Genomic DNA, 20,976 nt, shown 5'->3' on the forward strand with positions numbered 1-20,976 from the left:
GAGTAAAAAGTTGAGATATGCAAAAAAAAATTTCCTAGGAGACAATCACCCGTAGTCCAGTATAGCTCCTTTCTGCTTCTGTTATAATGGTGACAGTGGTGAAAAGGGGACCAGGGAATCATGGTTTTTAGAACTTTTCTGTTCATATAAATAAAATAAAACCCTTATAAACATTAATTTTTCTATTCTATATGTGAGATCATTTTCAAATGATTAGTGCATTGTCATCCTGCTGGAGGAGCTGAATCATATCAGTTTGGACATCTTATAAATGAAACCAGAAGATATGAAGTTACAGCCAAATGAAAGGATGGATCACAGGTTCTTTTTGAAGAGGCAAATAAAGAATATGGCAGATTTGGACAGATGATTAAGTGTGTCCAAAGGAGACAGGAAGCTTTTCTCAAAAGACTATTGGTAGTCTTAGGTTGAAGTACTTGTGATAAAACACCACCGTGAATTTTTCACCAGCATAGGTAACATAGTGTGAAGAGGACTAACAGTTTAATGAAGAATAACATAAAACCTTACAAATTAAATCAGACTTATACTTTAGTACTCAGCGATTTCAATGATAAAAGTAGGTATATAGGGGAAAATAGTGAAAAATACAATTTAGTAATGAGAAATGGGAGATACTGAAGGTTTCTAGAATATTTAGAAATCTCATGTCATCTGTAGTTTCTCAGAGAAGAGATTTAGGAGAGTCAGGATATAAACATTAAATAAAATCATAAAAATTAAATTGTATTTTAGCAGATAAGAAAATACATATATGGAAGTAATTTATTAGTCAGTACTAGTGGTTTTCAAACTTTTTGGCCTCACGACCCTTTATGTTCTTAAAAATTAATGAGGACTCCTTCAGAGGTTTTGTTTATGTGGTTTGCATCAATATTTACTTTATTGGGAATTAAAACATCTTAGTATTATTATGGAAGTAGTTTTGACTCTGGACTTTCTGAGAGAGTCTTGGGGACCCTAGGAGTTCCTAAACCACACACTAACACTAAAAATCTGTAGTTTATATAGTCAAACTATTAATTTGTTAGAGCAAAGATAAAAAAAAGCAATAACAAAAATAGAGGGCGGGATGGATGGTGTGCAATTAAAAGCATTCCAACCTAACTCATTAAGATATGTAATTTATTTTTTGGCACTTCTTAAAAAATGGAAAATGGGTAAAGGAACAGATATTGGCATCAATTGTTACCATGTAAATAAATCACCATAATGGAAAGGGCTTAGAAATCACTTGAGCCAGTGAATATATGATCACTTTTCTAAGCAGAGTGATATGACAATCAAAGGTAACAGCTTGTTTATAAAATCTAATGGAGGAGAATTGTGGAAGATTATGAGCAATACTACCTCAAAAATATGAGATTATGGAAAGCTTGATAAAAGACCAATTTAGTTTTCCCAAGAGTTTTAATGTTGACATTGAAGGAGGATAAAAAACTGTTGAAAAATGGATAGATTTGTCAAGATTTCTATAATAAATTTTTTTTCCCCAAAAATGACAGTGGAACTATCCTAGAATAGCTGAATAGGATTCACCTATACAAGGTTCAAGATTCAACCAAGATTCAGTATGATATAATTAAATAAGATTCAGCTAAAAATTAATTGAAACAAGTAATAGGTTATGAAATAAACCTACAAAAATAACCAGCCTTGTGGTATATTAACAGTGAAATCCAGGAAGAAAAGATAGAAGAAGAAATTCTATTCAAAATAACAAAATGTACTTTTTTGAGAGTCTTTGCTAAGGTAATACTCAGAAATGATTTGAATAAAACTATAAACACTTTACAAAAATAAAGGAAGAGAAATAATAGAGACATTTAATTCTTTATGGTTGTATTGTGTTAATATATACCCAATTTTATAGAACTAGACAAACTAACAAAACCCGAGAAACAAAAGGTCAAGAATCTCAAAGGAAATGAGAGGGGAAAAAAGGTAGGAAGGAAAGGGGCTTAGGAATTTCAGATTTCACACTGTACAATAAAGTAATCATCAAAACAATTTGATACTGGTTAAAAAAAGAAAATTTTTAGAACAGGTTAGGTAAAGCAAGACCCAAAGCAATTAAATGAGTAGTATTCAGTAAAGACAATAACTACTGGGGTAAGACCACCCTAATTAACAAAAACTGAAATGCATCTTGGCAGAAATTAGGTTGGAGCAATATCTAATACTATATACCACTATAAGTTTTGAGTGACTTAAATAGGAAAGATCATATAAATTTGAGCGAGGAAAACCAGTTAGTAGGCTATTGCCATAATCCAGGTGGGAGGTGATAATAGTTCTGAATGTACAATTGTGGCTATGAGAATACAGAAAAGCTCTTGGATCCAAAGGACTGGGCAGGGAGGGTGGAGAAAGAGCAAGATTTAGCAACTGATTGGATTTGTGGGGTAAGAATATAAGTAGTCAAGAATAGGACCAGAAGAATGATGTTGACTTTGACAGTAATAGTGAAGTTTGAAAGCAGGGTAGGTTTTGGTGTAAGACAGAAGAGTTCTGTCTTGGACATACTTAGTTTGAGATGCTTCTAGGACATTCAGTTTGAAATATCCAGTAGATAGTTGTCATTGTAGGACTGGAGCTCAGTGGAAAAACTGGGGCTGAATATATAAATCTGCATTTCATCTGAATAGAGATGATTAGAATCTGGTGAATGGGATAGAATCTGATGAAGTTATGAAGAGGGCCCAAGAGAGAATCATAGCCATGATTCAAAAGGATTCATCCTTACTGTCCTATATAGGAAAATCAGATGGATGAAAAAATATCTGTTGTGCTATGCAGTTGGATGGATAACTACTAGATCTGTTTCCTTTAATGCACGTCTTAGACTAACACTTCTGATGGACAGTGAACTAGGTCTAAAGGTGAGTAACAAGGAAGAAAGGAGCAGACTTGGGAAATAGCTGTCAGAATTGTAATAAGCATACATAATGTTTCAGTAGGCACATTGATAACAGAGAAACTGTGAACATCCCACAGACTTAAATTCTGGATTCTCATGCCAAAATTAAAAATAAAATAAAATTTCAAACACTCTTTGCTTGCTAAATGATAAAAGAATTAGATTTATTTTGCTTGGCATTAGAGGGTTGGAATAGGACCAGTGTATGCAACTTTAGTTTGGCATATCTACCTTCAACATGAGAAGGAGCTTCACAACAATTGTAGCTATCTAAAACTGGAATGAGCAATCTTGATAAGATAGGAAGTTTCCTGTCAGAACAGAAGCATTCAGAATCATAGAATCCCACAATTGGAGGTGACCTCAGAGGCTATGTGATCCAATCGCTGTCCAAATAAGAATCCTTTCAACTTTATACCAAAATGCTTATCTTGCTTTTTCTTGAAGACCTCCAATGAAAGAAAACCTACTACCTGTCAAACAGCACATTGTACTTGAATACTTCTAATTTTTAGGAATCCTTTTCTTAGTCCTAGACAAAATTTGCCTTTGTTTGCTTTTTAACTTCCATCCATCGTTCCCAGTTCTTTTCTTTTGAGACTAGGCAGAACAAATCTAATCCTTCTTTCGCATGGTAGCCCTGTACATACTTTCAGACAACTATCCTCTTTTCAGGTTAAACATCCCGATTACCTTCAATCCTCATATGCAAGAGTTTAAGACCCCTTTACTTATCCTAGTTCCTGTCCTTCTAGATACTCCATCCCAGGCCAAGAGCCTGGTCTCCCTTATTTTAATCTATAATCCAAAATATAAATGCCATCTTTAGATAACTTATTAACCAGCTCTTTACAAATCTTCTCCCTTCTGAAACCTTTCACTTGAATTTTCAGCAGAGTTGAAAACAGAACCTGTATTCCTCAGGTCTTCATTTTCTTGTTAATCACTTGGTAATATTTAATAATGCTTTCTATCATCTGTACCCATGCACATCATCAGCAATAGGTACTAGTTATCAAATTTGAGGAATCTTTGGAGCATCTTTGTTGCGTCTCACATATATGCCTGGAGAAGAAAACAAACCTCTCTATTGTTGATATGTTCAGTGTGGTCAATTGGTTAATCACTTTTTCTGGGATATTGAAGAAGTAATTCATGCTTGAGGGAATGGATTAGATGACTTTTCAGGTTTCTATTCATTTTCTATTATTTTGTTTCCATTATTTTTATCTTTTGCTAATTTCAGAATAAACAAATTCCCAGAGGAGAAAGTATTTAGAGCTGGCTTGATTATCATTGTTTCTTTAAGTACAAACTCTGGAATTTCTTTTATATTATTTTTTAATGAGAACTGGTTCTTCTCTTAGCACAGGGAGTAACCTTTTTCTAGGATGTCAGAGCTATTACTATTTAAGACATTTAACAGCTTTACATTTTAATATCTTAAGGGAAACTGGTTGAATGGAAAGGTGATTTAGTTGAAACCAGGAAGTAATCATGTTAATATCTGAAACTGAAATATTTTAAAGTAGAAATCGGACCTTGCTTTTTTGAGATTTCTTTTACTAGCTCTCTAGAAATACAGATAAAGGCAAGAGGATTAGAAACTGAAGAAATCATATGAAGCAAGCCTCCTGATCTATATGAGGACCTGAACAAAGGCTATACTGATTCCTCATCAGGAATTGAGATCTAAAAAAGCTTAAGTCATTGCCTTTTACTGAATGTTGAGGCCCTTGCAAAAAACATGGAGTCCTAGCTGCCTTTCTAATAGAATCATCCATCATTGTTGACTGCTTGTAAGAAAAAAAAAATCACAAGTTGTCCCTCATAAGAGGCTCATAACACTATGGTATTAGAAGCCAAGTGGCATCTGTGCCCTGAGTGTTACAATAGTATGCCATTGAGTGGACCTTTTCTCTTGGTCACTGCTTACTGATAATCATGCAGGCTTTTTAATGCTGGGATGGGGCTTTTTCTTTTTATCAGTCTCCAAACAATATAGGGTATTACCACCATTTTCATTCTTTTCAGATAAAATTCAACTGTAATGGTTCTAACAAAGCATAGTGAAAGTTTTGCTCTTTAGTGGTCCATTTTTAAATGTATAATAATGTGTAATAAGTTCTTTTGTGTTGTTTGGCATGAAACAGTCCAGTTGTAACCCTGCAGCAATTATTAAACCAGTCTGTTGCATGTGGACAAGGAACAGCTCTGGTTCTGATGCAGTTTGAGTGTACTGTGAAGTAATTGGGCTTTTTGAGTACATGATAAAATAGTGCACTTTACTGTCAGTACATTAAAAAATTAAAATCTGCTCATTTTCGAGTGACTCAGCCAGCCAATTGCTTAGGAAATTGCTCTTAGTCCTGGTATTATCACACACTTCTTCCCACAGTTTGGCTTTAACTGAATATGCCTCTGGGATTTCAGAGGACTGTGTACATTCAGAATAAGTGTTTTTGTTTTGGCCACACTGGACAATTAAATACATACATATTAATAAGATGATTATAGCAGACTGTTTGGTATAATAGGTTTTCTAGGTCTTTGGCATATTTTGAAGAAAGAAAAAATACGTTTGGAGAAATATTATCTTATCTCTGCAATAAAAATCATACTCAAATTGTAGCATGACTCAGAATCAGAAAACTTAGGTTTAGTATTGGGATTGTTACCAACTAATGTGGCCTTAAGCAGATCACCGGACATTTCTGGACCTTAGTTTATTCATGCCAGAAATATTAATGTTGGCCTAATGTTCTTTTCACTTGTGATAATCTGTGAGACTATGTATATTTAGTTTTTGTCTTACTTTTGAAATATAACTTGTTTAATATTTTTAAAAAACCATAGCCTAAAAAATGTCAGTTTCCTTCCTCCACTCCCATTTTATAGATTCTTGTAGCCTTACAGTGCTTTTAGCATAAGGATCTAGTACATATTGATGAATTAACATGAGTAAGTTGTTGTTTTAAAGTCATTGATGGAATTGTGTAGCTTGAATATTTCAGTTTGAATGTATATTACACAAATCAAAATATAATCCACAAAGGGTACACTTCTAGGAGAAGGCTTTAAATTCATTAGAGGTTATAGAGTCCTCTACTATCATTATCTTTTTACTTGGCTTATTTTTGGGAGTAAGAAGTGGGAAATTGGGAGTAATTGTGGGACCTTTAGCTAGGTCAGTTAACCTCCCTAAGCTTTAGTTTCCTTATCTATAAAACAAAAGAGTTGGATTAAATGATCTCCAACGTCTCTTTTAACCCTAAGATTATGTTGTATACTCTCTGAAGTATTGCATATAACTTTGGACAGCATGCTTCTTTGACTTCCAATAAATTTGGTTTATTATAATGGCATTTTATTGTGGCATTGTCTATGTAATTGTTTCTTTTTTAATCTTTCACTACATTGGGTGCCACTGGGCTGTGGAAATATGAAGGATTCAGGTTATTTTCAGTGGTACTATATTTCTGTTAACTCTTTAAAGGTTCTTAACTTAAAATATGTTTTGGGATTTCTTTAAACCCAGCAACTATTTTTTCCAGAATCTATTTTTTTTCAGCTATAAAAGATGTGACAGCACTGATTCTGTTTGGTTGAAGACTGGAGGATAGAACCATTATTATTCCATCTTAGTGCAGAAGCAGAATGGTATAGCGGGAAGAATGATGGGATGACAGGAGAGTTGGGTTTCTGTTTTTGTTTTTTTTTTTAAGCAATTGGGGTTAAGTAACTTGCTCAAGGTTACATGGCCAGTTATTCCTGGGTGTGGTGCTAAGTATCAGAGCCCGGATTCGATCCCAGGTCATCCCGACGCTGGGGCCGGTGCTCTTACTCACTGTGCTACCTGGCCTCCCTGGGTTTCTGTTTTAGTAGTACAGTACAAAGATTTGAATTTTAAGTTAGAGGACCTGGACTTAAGTCTTGGCTCTGCTGCTTAATTCTGAATCTAACTATGAGCCATTCACTTCACCTCTTAGCCTCAGTTTTCTAAACTATAAATTGAGGGGTTAGCTTTGTTGATTTTGGTTGGGTTGTGAGCTCCTTGAGGGCAAGGATTCTGCCTTTATATCCCCAGAGCACAGTTCCTGACACATAGTAAATGCTCATTGACTTGACTGAAAGATGTTTTCCTCATCTAAATCCTATAAATTAATCACCTCATCTGGTTTGTAGGATTAGGCCTTGTGACTTTAAGCAAATCACTTAACTGCTGTAAGTTTCTTTATTTGTAAAATTGCATGTAATACTTGCAAAAATAATACTTGTATAGATTGTTAAAAGTTACATAAGTGTGAATTGTTATTACTTATTTTGCAGGATAGGAATGGGAGCTTTTCAATGAGTTAATCTATCAAATATTAATTTATTAAGCACCTACTATATGTCTATCTCTTTGCTAGGGGCTGTGTGGCTGAAGAGGATGATTGGCCAGTGAAACCTATCCTTTGTTATGACCAAAGGTCATGATTTGTTTTTAAAATTTATAAAAAAAATTTTTTTGCCTTTTTTCCCTTTAAATTTGCTTTTATTTTTTCCCTTCAAGATTCAACAAAACAAATTCAATTTGGGCCAATTCAACTTAAAGTATTTTTTTCTTTCTGAAAGACAGCTGAGATGCAGTATATTGCTTTAGAGATCAGGTTTGAAGTCTTTAGTATACCCTTTGAACATATTTAAATCATGCCTCTAATCACATTATCTGTGGTTTGAATTATTTAGCATCTTTTGGGGATTACATTTTTTATTCCTAATTATATGACCAAGATATATACCATGAAATATTTATCATGTAATTATGACTAAAATGTATGATTTTTCCAAAGATGTGAATTATAACTTTAAGTACCCTATACTTAATTAAGAAGAGGTAGAGAATTAAAAGTAAATGTGAGGGACTGTCTTTCCTTTTTTAAAAAATCTTTAACTGATTTATAAGATTCATTGCCACAAGAAACAAACAGAAGCAAATTACCCATATTCTTAAATATTCCTTTCATTTCCTGATTTAAAAAAAAATTGACCAAGAAAACATGAGTAACTATTGACCCATTTGCCTTCTCTATCTATTAAAAAAAAAAATTCTTTTTTGAAGTAGAGGGGCTATCTATCTCTAAAGGTTTTATTCTTTAAAGTTTTTTTGCTCTGAAGTTGATGATGAGAGCAAATATTTTAAGAACAACAGAGTGGGAGGGATCCACTTGAACAAGCAGTCCTCTTTGGTTCCTGTAGGTGCCTTCAGGTACCTGCAGTATTCAGCCTCTTGGATATATGTGCCCAAACCTTTGTTGTGTTATGTGATGGCTTAGAAGTTACATGCTCCTTTGTAAATGGAGCTGACGCACTTGACCTGCCTTAGTAAGGGCATATGGTTTTGAGAGGATTTACCAGTAGTGGGAATGGGTATATGCTGATTGACCTGGTTGTTCATATTTGTTAAACGGAGGCTCTTGGAGGGCAGGGGCTGTTTTATTCCTGAGCCTAGCACAGTGCTTGGCACAGAGTATCTATTAAATAAATGCTTTTTGATAAATCAGTTAGGCATATGACCTCTAGCTGTGGAATAAAGTAAAGTTGACTGTATCAAACCCTTGGCTTCATTTAGTTCCTGAGACTGGGATATTATTAAAGCTGGAAATAAGTGAACCATTGACTGGGCCTTGGAATCTTTTTTTGATCCTAATAAAGAGGTTTGTTTGTAATGGTATTTATTCTCATAAGATTCAGCTTGTGGCCTGCACAGTTTTTCTGATATAACTTAATTTCTTTGGGCTTTTTCTCTTTATATAAGTCCAGTGTAGTTCTAAGTTCAGATTTCTTTCTGTTACATCATGCTACCTGTCATCACCTCTCAGATCCTTGCTGTTTATTATCTGCTAAAATTGGGGACTTTATATTAGAAGGTACAAACACAATACAAATATAATAGGTCATATTCTTTGTTACTTTTGAGTTTTCAAGGTCTAAGTCTGATCACCTGATATTTAAGTGTGCCTCTGATCACCAGGGATGTGTGAGATAATGTGTGAATAGTTGTATGCCTGCCTTTCCCGGCATTTAGAAAAATAAAGTGCAAGCCTGACATAGAAGAACAACATGTTTTATGCATGCTGCATTGTACTTTAGGATCTCCTTCAATACTTTGAAGGACTTTTTAGAAGTAGGTGTTTCCAGTACCTCTTTAACTTAGGAGGTGGTGGTGAACTTGGATGAACATATACTTCAGAGACTCAACTGGAAAGATTCTTAGAGATAGTGTAATCCAACTATTAGTGGCTGAACCAAAGCTTTAGCCCAATTGGCCTCTCTGTATTCTGGGTTTTAATGGGGAGATAATAGGTGCCAAATTTGATAATTCTCTGGGTCATGCCTTTTCCCAAAGCCAGCAAGGCACAACACAGGAGGTCAGGCCCTTAAAAGAACTTAAGACTACTGTTATATCCTCCATCCAAAGCCAGATCATCCCAGAATGGTGTGTAAGTTGATCTAGTGAACACATTCTTTAACTTTTAATATTTTAGTGAAAACATTTTTTAAAATGGGAATTGAGGAAAAAATAATGAAAGCTCATGACTAAGAACAATACAAATGATATCTTGATATAACATGTTATATACATTAATGCTTTTCTCTGTTATTTTTTAATAATAAAAGCCACATATATGAAGTTTCCATTTTCTGGGTTCTTATGCAGTATTTAATTTGCGATATTTGAGCTCAGAAAGCACCAGAAGAGTTGTAAAATTCCTCCTCCTCCTTATTAATGTGAAAGACACTCTCATTTTTTCATTTCTCAAATCTAAATTTGAGGATTAAATTACTTGATCATGTCTGAGACAAAAGAAATGGAAACTGACTTTTTTGTAGATAATTATAATAATGATTATGATATAGTACTTTAAGGTTTGCAAAATACTTTACATATATCTCATTTTATCCTCACAGCAACCCTGGGAAGTAGGTGCTTTTTTTTATTTTCCTCATTTTACAGATGAAGGAACTGAGGCAGACAGAAGTTAAGTGACTTGACCCAAGTTACACAGCTGCTAAATATTTGAGAGGGTATTTGAACTCTGGTCTTCCTGGATCTAGTAAATTTTGATAGCTGAAACCTTTTTTTCTTAAGGACCACTCCTTAAACCCAAATATCTATGGCTCTCTTTGCTTTGCCAACTGTAGGTCCCAGGCCAAGCACCCACTTGGTCATTGTTTGGGCCCTGATTGTCTCTGAGTAAATGTAAATAGCAGTTGTTTCTGTTTTGGCCAGAAACCCTGAAGGTCTTCCCTGCCATATTAGTTTGGTCTGTTCTGTTCTGTTTTTTTTTGTTTGTTTGTTTTTTTGGCTAGGTAAAGAGGCCATTCTCTGCCTCATTTCTTACTTAGCTTTAATTACTAAATGGGCTTTGCTTTAGTCAAACTGAGACCTGTTAAAAGACATCCATGGTCTCCTACTGTATCCAAGGCCATCTTCAGTCATCCTGATCTATATCTTGCTATTGGACCCAAATGACTCTGGAGGAGAAGTGAGGCTGGTGACTTAGAACAGTTCTCCCTCGTCTAAATCCAGTTCACTTGTATGTCCTGGCATCACCTCCCTGATGATCATGGTCCTCTTTGAAAATGAAGAACAAAGAATAACTAGGGCTCTGTCCACTATGGTGCCACCTAGTTTTTTGGGCACAGTGCATTCAGTGATTTCCAGTGTTAATAATGATAGCCATCTCTGATGCCTATTTCCTTTAAAGAAATTAATTATTCAGGAGAAAAATATCTTTATAATTAGAGTTTGTGGTCAGCTATGTGCATAGTAAATATAGTGCTGGGCTTGAAGTCAGGAAGACTCATCTTCCTGAGTTCAAATTTCACTAGTGACCTTGGGCAAGTCACTTAACCCTGATTGCCTCAGTTCCTCTTTTGTAAAATGAACCGGAGAAGCAAATGGCAAACCACTCCAGTTTATTTGCCAAGAAAAACCAAGTTGGTCATAACTGAAACAACTCCACAACAAATTAGAGTTTGATTTATTTTGCGTTTACTCAGATTTTCTCATTTTGATCTCACTCCTATAATGTGTCTTTCAGAACAGCAAAGGGAAATAGGAAGTCAGCCTTTTTTTATCTTTTCTAATTCTCTAATTGAATCTTCTATGTGAAGCTGAGGACTTCACTCAATGGCAAAGTGGTAAAACCAGATGTACAGAGTTCTTCAGTTATATACCTAGAAGGAAGCTTTGTCCTTGCATTTCCCCTGATGTGGCTCTAAGCAGGATAATATCATCTTCTTTGATGGACTTTTGTGGGTCTGATCTCTGACCTGCAGATTATAGAATCCAGTCCAATTTAATAAACATTTATTAAGTACCTACTCTGTGTTGGGTGCTGTGCTAAGTCCTGGGGATACAATTAATAAAAAGATTTAAAAATTTAATAAAAAGCGACTGCTCTCAAGGAACTTACCCCATCCAATGGAGGGAGGCAGCACAGAACTCAGGAAAGAGTCTTGTTCCATGAAAATGAAACCTGGAAGGACAGTAGATACAGAGTGGGGTGATCAGAAACGCCAGTTTCTGCCCTCTATAAAGGAAGACATTGGGAGGAGCTTGCTGCACCCTCCTCTTGCCCTCTAATCATAGGGGAGAGAGGAGACTGAGGGAGGTTTGATTTAGCAGCATGGTGAAGAGATTGGAAATGATGAGCTTAATTTGGGAAGGGCATCTTGTTCAGTGGAGTTGAAATCAAACAGGGCAGCAGATCATGGCCGATCAAACACTGGGTATTATTTTATGGGAAATGACTCAGAAGGCACATTCTTCCTACTCTTTCTCTGAGAGTTTATTTGGCGTTAACACTCCAGTCCTTTAAGGATGGGTATTTCCCCTATCAATGCAGGTTGCAACCGCTCTTTGCCTTAGTCTTTTTAAAAATAGATTTTTATTTGATTTTATTTTGCTGTATCCTTTATCTCCCCTCCCAGAGAGCCATCCTGTATAAGAAAGATTTTTTTAAATGAGGGAAACATTGAACAAAACTGATCAATATAATGAAAAAAAAATCTAATATTATATTCAGTTCCACACCAGAGCAACTCTTCTCCCCCCTCCATCTTCCCCAATCCCCTTCCCCCCCAAACTTTGTAATGGAATTGGAGTATGTGTGTGTATGTGTGTAGATACTCAGCTGTAAACAAAAACAATTATATGGTGATAAACACTTTGGAACTTAGCTTGATTGATTCTTAATTTTGAGATATATTCTGTCACTTGTCCTGTTGTTGTTGAGTCAATAGTGGCCAACTGTTCGTGAACCTATTTGAGATTTTCTTGGCAAAGATACAGGAACAGTTTGCCATTTCCTTCTCCAGCTCATTTTACAGATGAAAAAGCTGAGTCAAACAGGGTTAAGTGACTTGTCTGGGATCACACAGCTAGTAAGTGTCGGAGGCCAGATTTTGAACTCAGGAAGATTAATCTTTCTGACTTCAGGCCCCACACTCCATCTACTTCGCCACCTCGCTACTGTAAAGCCTTTTGAGATTGGTAGATCTTACCAGGATCGTCACCATGTCACTGTGAAGTTTCCAAGATCTTTTCATCAAGTTGTGCAGAATAACATCACAAAATCTTAAGCTGGTACCCAATTTTCATCCTATGGAATTTTCCTGGATGGTTATTACAGAATTCTGCAGGTCATGACATTGACACTTGGACAGCTATTATTCTTCAGATTTTACTAGTTAGTTAACTAGAATATTACAAGTATTAACTCAGTTAACTGAGTATATTTTTAGAGGCAGCACAGAATAGAGAGCTAATCATGGAGTTTCAAAGACCTGTGTTTGAGTCTCATTGCTAATACATACTGGTTGCTTGACTTCTGACAAGTCACCTAGCTTCTTAGTGTCTCAGTCAACTCAATATAATAGTAATAATAATAGCTAGTATTTATGTAGTGTTTTAAAGTTTGTAAAGTCCTTAACAGGTATCTCATTTATCCTTACAACAACTGGGAGGTGGATGCTATTATTATTCCCATTTTACAGTTGAAGATACTGAGGTAGACAGAGGTTAAGTGACTTGCCCAAGAACACACAGCTAGTAAATGTTTGAGGGAAGATTTGGACTAAGTTCTTCTTGAAGCCAGATCTAGAACTCTATATTCACTTTACTCCCTAGCTTACAACTATCATTTATAGTTATATGTCTACAAGTCGTAGAATAGTTCCAATCTGTATTAGTAAAGAGAGTTTACTTAAATAAAGAATTAAAAATCTGAACAGTAGGAGGAAAAATAGATTGAATTGTATTTAGGGAATTGTATAGCATTTTTAATGATCCTAAGCTTTTTCTTGATACAAAATTCCATCCCCTTAAAAGCAGTATCCATGGGGGCAGCTAGGTGGCGCAATGAATAGAGCATTGGCCCTAAAGTCAGGAGCACCTGAGTTCAAATTCAGCCTCAGACACTTAACACAAAAACTAGCTGTGTAACCTTGGACAGGTCACTTAACCCCAATTGCCTTATCTTCCCCTTTCCAAAAAGCCAAAAAAAAAAAAAAAGCAGTATTCTTCCAGTGTTTCTTGTATGGCTGGAAATCATAGTATACTACAGTCTCCAAAAAGCATAAATGACACTTTAGGTAATTCAAAGGCCAGTAGAAATATATGCTAGGCATAAGTAGGGTGTAACATTTCAGTGAATTGCACATAAAAAGTAAAATTTTATGCAGAAAATGTATGATCACAAAAGCAGGTGGGCTGATCTTGTAATAACAGGGGATAACATAAAAAGCTTTGGAATTTTGCACTTTGAATGGAAAGGTTAAGCTCTAGAATAAAATATCCAGTGTGTTGAGTAGTTTCTCAAAAAGGATGTATTAGATTTTCTTTTTCATAAGTTTTATAGGATGAGAAGGCAAAATGTGTTGAGATATGCTCTGTTGGAGAGATTTTACACATTATGAGTTCATAAGTTCATTAAAATAATATGAAAAAAAACCTTATCCATTCATATTTTAATGTGATTGTCAAAGTAGAACCTAGTCAAGCTTTTTTTCTTTAATAGAAATGCAAATTATCTTGTTGAAAAAATATTTATGTAGATTAAAATGATTCAAATAGTTTACAAAAGGCCTGGTATCTGTTCAAAGACTAGAAAACCCTGACATTATGCCACAATAAAGACCAGTCTGCGGGTATGTTATAATTTTGTTTCCCAAACGGAAAAAGCAAAGTATAGATAGTGAAATGTTTTGGATTCCATTTGAAAATCCCAGGTAATTAGAAATACATGAATAGATGAATGATAAGTGGCTTTGCTTATACTGTTACTACCTTCATCTAGTGGTATGGTACAAGGAACCCCACAGTAGGCATCAATAACTCTGTTATTGAATAGCTTGGAGATAAGTAGCCGAGTTACTGACTCTTGGGGTGTCATCTGTGAAGTGTGATTCTAATAGCTGGTCTCACAGGAATGGTTTAAGGATATGAAAAAGTTTTTAAATGACATGTTGAAATAAAGTATTATTAAAGTTGTCTTACTGAGGGCCTTTATTATCCTATGAAATCCTATAGCCCAAAATGAACTTTTTCCTGCTGGTGCTTGAATAGTATTTTGTATACATTACTTATTATTTATTTATGTGTTGTGTACCGTATACTATATTATAAGATCCATGAGGGCAAACTCCTAGTCTTATTCATATTTTTGTATCCTTAGGACCTTTGCATTTCATAGACATTTAATAAGTGGCTGTTGAATTGAACTAGATTGAATTAAATTAATGATTATCAGCCTATATTACTGGAACTTTATAACTTGGATTCTTCCCCATCATAATTTTCCTTTGTTTATGTCTCATACACTTTGGAATAAAGAAAGATGAATAAAGCATTTATTCAGTGCTTACTGTTACTGTGTGCCAGGCACTGTGCCTAGTACTAGAAATACAAATATAAGCAAGGGATACACTCCTTGCTTTCAAGGAACTTATGTTAAAGTGGGAGAATACTCTATTTCTGGGTGTTGGCAAGAGATGAGGGTAAGAAATGGGCAATGGCATGATAAGGCAAAAGCTTACCAATTTGGGTAGGTGGATAGGTGGCCTGAAGAGGTTTAAATTTTATGGAGATTAAAAAAAATTACAGCTTAAGTTGCTTCATTTTGGGACTTTAAAATACCTAAGCTGCATTTGTCTGTTATCAGCCCTCGCCATATTTCATCTTTCAAGTCTTTCATTGTTTTTAGTTCATTCTTTTTCATCTTTTCCCTCTTAATAACTGCATGTTTTTCTTTCTTTGTCTTAGGGAAACTGGGTCTCAGAAAGGTTTGGAGTGACTTGCCCAGAAGGAAGAAAAGAAGTCACATATGGCTACAAAGACAGTAGCTCAGGCCTGGCTTCGTGTTCCTTACCCTCCTGTTTACCTAACTTGAAACTTTCTAACAATATATGTCTGTTATGAACACTACTTATAGTTCTATAAAAACTGATATTTAGCATTTGGTTTACCTGCTATTTCTTGGCTTCAGTTACTTGTGCTAGACTGAGAGTAATGTTTGCATCTTCATGACAGGAATACAGAAAGAGGTGGGAGGAAGAATTAGTAATATAACAATTTGTATGTGTGGTACTTTATGGTGTATAAATCACTTTTCTCACAGCAGTTCTGTGAAGTAGATAGTAAGTTTATAGGCATATAGAATTAGAAAGGACCTTAGAGAGATGATTTAGTCCAGCCCTTTATTTTACAGACGGGGAAAAGGAAACCTAGATGAATGAAAGGACTTGACAGAAATCACACAGCTGCCAGAGTTGGGATTCAGATTCCATTTTTCTTGCAGGCCTACAACGTAGATGTTTTCATATCAGGATAATGAAGTTTGCAGAGGTTAAATGCCTTACCCTTGGTCACAGGGTTGACTGCTAAGTGCTCGAGTCAGCATTTGAACCTAGGTCTTTCCAGTCCTGTCTTATCTCTCACACATATTCATGTTCACCAGGGCAGAAGTATAAGGGACGTATGTTTTACACAGGCTGAACAACTTTGTACGCTATGTGTGAAAAGTATAGAACAGTCTAAAAATTACAACCCTTTTCCTCTGTTACTATATTCTAAAAAAATCTCATTTTTTTTATGGTAAGACCAAGTAAGCAAAACAGTGGAAACAAATAAATACATAAATGCCAAATTGAAAAGAAATTAGCGTTAGCCATTGTCTTCCTTTGCCTTGAATGAAAGTACATGTATGAGCAACCTTGTAGAGGGACTTTGGACTATTTGAAGACTTGGTTTCTAGGAATGGAATTTGACCTTCCTTCCCTTCCTAATCCATGATAAAGCCTTTTTAGATATTGATTATTGTTAGCTCTGTTTCTCAATATAACTAAAAAAAGCCCATTTCTTTTCCCCTTCTCCTGATTCATTTTCACATTTCTCTCATACTGTCTTCAGAAACATAATGTTACTAGGATTATGACAGTAACCTCTTTTGAAGGAAGATTTTTTTTTTTCCAAAAAAGGTGAGAGTAGCAAATGAATTAGTTATTATCATAATAAAATTTGGCAATTAGTAAAAGCAGAAGTGGGGAAAAAAGGCCTGGTATCTGTTCAATGACTAGAAAACCATGACATTATATGCCACAATAAAGGCCAATCTGCAGGTATGTCATATTTTGTTTTTGAGTGAACATTGGATGAAACTATCTTTGTAAAGAAGAAAATGGATGTAGTATCCTGAGCCTCAGAATCTTTCATCTGTTATCCATCCTCTATCACAGTCTTGAGGAAGTACAATTAAAAAGGAGGTAATTCTTTTTTCAAATCAGTTTCCATTATTATGTGAGATTATGAGTCATTCTAAATCCTGGTATCCAGGAGAGACGCCCCCGTTCTGCATCTCCTTTCAACAGTTGTTTGTGGCAGTTTCAGCCTCTTTCTGCCTCTGAAGCTTTTTATTTTTAAAGCAAGGCAGACGAGGCCTAAAATTATTCCATTAAAGAGGGGCAATTTTTGTAATGGGACTTAGAGTGCTCTGCAGAAGTGCAGGCAAGTTTCTTCAATATCCTGAGCATTATTCACTCATTTAGTTAAATGATGTTTCTAATTCCCTGGTAATTACATGTAATGAGGCACTTTTTCTCTTCTTGATGAGACTTTAGCTTAATATGAGATGGCATATTTTTTTCTTCCTTTTTTTTCATGGGGATAATTACCCCTTCCTAGGAAAAGCAGGGTTTGTTGTGCAGAATATAGTAAATTATTTTATTTCCTGCCATCTTGACTGCCAGTAAATTATAAAATTAAGTTTCATGGAACATTAGCACCATTTTGGGAAAGGCTTGAGACTTTTTTTTTTTAATTCATGTACTGCTGTCCTCTGGGATCATAGGGGCCATTATTCATAGAATAGATGTTTTTCTGCCAATTCCAAGTATTCAGATGTATTAAGGCTGCAACACAGATTTAATTTTCTGGATGGTATCCAGTATAGAATGTTCTTATAATCTTTGTGCTCAGGTAATTATCATTACAAAGTTAAGTAATATGTTCCCTCTTTTGACCACCCTCCCCACAACACTCTCCCTTCCCCCATTTATATGTCAAATTACTTTTGTGTATGTGTGTGTGTTCTGTTTCAGTTACACGCAAAGCAACTATATTTGAATCGCATGAAGGTGGTGACACTGACTATTAATAGGTAGGAAGTTCAGAGTTAACATAGACATTACTTAACTACTTATTGTTAAAAAAAAAGATGTAAAAAGAAAAATACAGGAATAACAGCATTAATTAGGGACAGTGTCATATTGAGTGTTCAATTTCCTGGGCTCAGTTTTTGTTAGAAATTTTAAAGGGTTTTATGTGGGGCAGGTTGACTTTTTGCTTTTTAAGAACACTTTCAATAAGAAATAATTAAGAGCATATTTCAGGATAGTCATTCTTTACTATCTATCAAAAGATACATCTCAAGATTTTCTTTAGTACACTGCCTACTTATCTGCATATTTCAGGCTTGTAAATATTTGCTAATAATATGTCCACTTACACAATTAAAAAATAATTAATGTTCCTATTCTCCAGGGGCAGTGCAAGTTGTTGAAGAAATAAAGTCATTGCATTATAACTGATTGATGCACTGGGTTTGCAGTCAGAAGATTTCTATTTAAAGCCCTGACTTTTATTAGCCATGTGAATTTGGGCAAAGTACTCAAAAGGCAGCAACTGTATGTAATTCATTTTTCAGTTTCCCCCGGTGCTCAGCAAAATGTCTTCCTCTAGTTGATAAGCAATAAATGTTTGTTGAATGAATAAATGAGCCCATCTATGAACCGTTAGCTTACAGAAGACAATTCTGTATCTGAGTAGTAGTAACCTTTTACATTTATATAATGCTGAGCATTTTTGGGAAATGCTTTGAAATGAATTGTATCATATGATTCTCAATCTTGTTATTTGTCAGCAGACTCAACTGACAGATATGTGGTTCTAAGCTGCATCTGAGACTCCCGTCCCCTAGTGATGTGTGACCTATTTTTGGACTGTGATATATGCACAATGGCAAAATCACAGAACCATAAAAACAATCCAAAGAACATATATGCCTTCTGAAGGAATTGGAGGAAATTTTCAGGGTTCTTTCTTTTAATCCTCCCATTATTACTTGTCTGCCCTATTGCTCCATTCTAGGCATTCTTTAATCCTGAGTCTCTTTTAGAAATATTTTACTAACTGTATTTCATTATAATTGGTTTCCTTTGTTATTTTATGTATTTTTAAAAATGTGTTTCAAAATATTATTCTGAGAAGGGGGATGTTTCCTCATACTGTCAAAGGAGTCCATTAACACAAAAAATGTAATCCCATGCTTTATACTGATGAGCCTAGTTGATCTAGATGGGTCAGGCATTTTTGGCAGCTGAGGATGTTGATACCCCAAAAGAATAACTGACTTTTCCTCTTTTTTTCTTTAAAATTGTAGTCTTTTCTATTAAGAAACATCAAAAAGCATTTCAATATACAAAGAGTATGGAAATATTCTATGTGAAACCTTTTGTTTTTAATGTATTTTAAATTTAACAGGGTAGTGACAACATTACCCTGTTTGTGTTCCTTTTGAAACTTTGTTTTCTGTATATTTAAAAAATATTTGATGTTGTTTTTCCTTACACGCCCCCCCCCCCTTTATCAGTATCTTCCAAACTCACACTTTGTTCCCCCTTGTAACAAAAAAGTAGAGGTTAACTGACTTGTCTAAGGTTTATATACCAAAAGTCTTAGTGCAGTAGACTTTGGGACACCCTGAATTACCTGTTAGTGGCAGAACTGGGACTAGGACCCACATGTTTACCTTTATAAAGTTTTTTTTAAACTAGATGCTGTCTTGGGGGTTAGGAGGTGACTCTAGGCCCATTCTATTCTATGCTGTATAGATTTTCATTTCCTTCCATCAGAATAGAAAGGAAGACCCCATATGCACCAAAATCTTTATAATAGCAAAGAACTGGAAATAAAGATAATTATTGATTGGATAATGGCTAAACAAATTGTGCTCCATCAGTTCTTAAACATTTTGATTTCAGGATCCCTTTTATGCACTTAAAAATTATTGAGGATTGTAAGGACATAAGATCTGTTCAGAGGAACAGTCTGCCCTGATTATGCCAGTTGTAGGATGGCAGACCTTCTGAAAGAATACTGACATAATGAAGAAAGAGGGGCCCATGCCAGCTTGGTTATTAATATTTTTTTTTTTTTTTTTTTTGCTTTTTGGAGGGGGAAAGGCAGGGCAGCCTGGACCAAGTGACTTGCCCAAGGTCACACAGCTAGTTTTTGTGTTAAGTGGTTGAGGCTGGATTTGAACTCAGGTCCTCCCGACTCCAGGGCTGGCATTCTACTCACTGTGCCACCCAGCCACCCCTAATTAATAGGTCTTATTAGGATTAATTGGAGAAGTTTACTCAAAAGAGGCCAATTGTCCTGAGTGGCAGCAGGACAAAGTTTTAGATCCCCACACCAACCCTAGGTCAGGCAAGGTATTATATAGAACAAAGAAGGCATAGTGCCAGTAATGGCCCAAGTCTTGTGCAAATTCTCCCATGGGATAGTTGGAACTTCTTTTGCAATTTACATTTACTCTCTTTGTGTAGGTCATGTTCCCACCATACATTACACTCCTGGTAATCTACTCATGCAGTCTTTTTGATATCTTCTGCAAGGTTCCCTGACTGGTACATAAGTGGTTTGGTTATCTTACCATGTATGGTGAGCAGAGGAGCTCAGCCTTGGAGACACAATTAATAACAATATAAGTATAAGGTATGAGTAGGGAAACAACATGACCCATAAACAATTACAATTGTAATTTTCTTCTGTCTTACCCCAAAGGAAATAAAGGAAGAAGCAGTGGCATTTGGTGATTAGTGTGAGAACTGAATTTCTGAACTTACTATAAGCTAGCTCAATTTCTGAACTAAGTTGGGAGACAAAGAAACATGGCTCGGGCAATTTTATGATACATTGGGGGTGATACAGAATAAAATCAGTAACAAAATGGAATCAGAATCATTTGATTTTTTTTCGTTTCCCCCTTTTGTCAATGGGAGATCTGTCACAATTTTCCCTGACTGATCAGTGTAAGAGCAACAAGACTGATTAATCACAGTACAAGTCATAGCAAGAATATCTAAAGCCATGGACAAGCCATGGACAAATTTAGAGAGAGAATTCACATGACACCAAAATAACTGAGAAAATTGAGTATATAGACATAGTAGAACAGAAAGACAAAGTAATACAATAATGCCCATTAACATTAACATCAAGTCTCTCAGTGTCCATTTAATCAACACATTTCATCTTGGATCTCAGATGTCCCATGTAGTTGACTAGTCTCTAGAAACATCTGGTCTTAGATATTCTGGAAGAGGTCTCCTCTTCAGTAGAATTGCTTCTCTGGTTCCAGATTATTTGTAAAAAGCACTTAGATGTAAAAAAATCTGCTAAAATCTTTTACAAAACAGATCTCAAT

At 35.3% G+C, this 20,976-nt stretch overlaps 1 protein-coding gene across 1 annotated transcript in view; it reads left to right on the forward strand.

The window, feature by feature from the left end:
• The window catches only part of BUB3 (BUB3 mitotic checkpoint protein), a 555,213-nt gene extending 534,709 nt beyond the window's left edge, over window positions 1–20,504 (forward strand). Inside the window, exon 9 of the mRNA XM_069099164.1 lies at window positions 15,255–20,504. Within this exon, the coding sequence (XP_068955265.1) occupies window positions 15,255–15,285 (31 nt within the window). The 3' untranslated portion in view covers window positions 15,286–20,504. The remainder of the gene's footprint in view (window positions 1–15,254) is intronic.
• Window positions 20,505–20,976: the final 472 nt, after the last annotated feature.

Source organism: Petaurus breviceps, unplaced genomic scaffold (genome assembly GCF_028583685.1).
Source record: "Petaurus breviceps papuanus isolate PSGF00001 unplaced genomic scaffold, PetGlider_PUasm1.0 37, whole genome shotgun sequence".
In the NCBI taxonomy this organism is placed as follows: Eukaryota; Metazoa; Chordata; class Mammalia; order Diprotodontia; family Petauridae; genus Petaurus; species Petaurus breviceps.